At 37.4% G+C, this 613-nt stretch overlaps 1 protein-coding gene across 1 annotated transcript in view; it reads left to right on the top strand.

Moving 5' to 3' along the window:
- The first annotated feature begins 463 nt into the window (after positions 1-463).
- Positions 464-613, top strand: part of LOC104913003 — a 3,784-nt gene continuing 3,634 nt past the window's right edge. Inside the window, exon 1 of the mRNA XM_031555386.1 lies at positions 464-477. Within this exon, the coding sequence (XP_031411246.1) occupies positions 464-477 (14 nt within the window). The remainder of the gene's footprint in view (positions 478-613) is intronic.

The following is a 613-nucleotide window of genomic DNA, read 5'->3' as shown; positions in this document are numbered from 1 at the left end:
AAAAAAAAAAAAGAGTGTAAACCACCTGAAATGAAGCAATAGAGAATTTAAGTGGAAGCATTTCGGAGAAATACAAGAAGCAATAGCTATATCTGTGCTAAACTGTGTGGAATATCTTCAAAATTAACTAATGCATGCCAAAGGTTTGTGTGATGAAGATGCTGCTGCAAATCTAACCCTTAAGGGTGCTGCAAAAGAAGCAATGCTACTTTTGTGAAGGCAAGGTTTTGAGGTAGTAAAAAGCAGATGTTTCACTCTCTGGAGCCACGATCTGAGTGTATCAACAGTACCTATGCACCATAAATGTATCCTCACTGCAGGAACAAAGTAAGAATGCACAGAGAACTCTAATTTTTGGATGCAAGATAAAATTCTTACTCACAACCACATCTTATCAACAATAACATTTTAAGTTAAAAGAGAAATGTACATATTTACCATTGGTTTGGTATGCTGCTCCAACATGGTAAGCTGTATGTAAGTCTGTAAGGTTATCCCCCATCTCGAAGCATCCTGGTACATTAAACCCTAGGGTTTGGGATGGAAGCAAGACAAGGTTTTGTGGCTTTTGTTTTGTTCTGTGGTTTGCTTTTTTCTAAGGTTGAGCAGAAAA

This window comes from Meleagris gallopavo, chromosome 13 (assembly GCF_000146605.3).
Source record: "Meleagris gallopavo isolate NT-WF06-2002-E0010 breed Aviagen turkey brand Nicholas breeding stock chromosome 13, Turkey_5.1, whole genome shotgun sequence".
Classification (NCBI taxonomy): Eukaryota; Metazoa; Chordata; class Aves; order Galliformes; family Phasianidae; genus Meleagris; species Meleagris gallopavo.
This window is presented reverse-complemented; position numbering and strand designations above follow the sequence as displayed.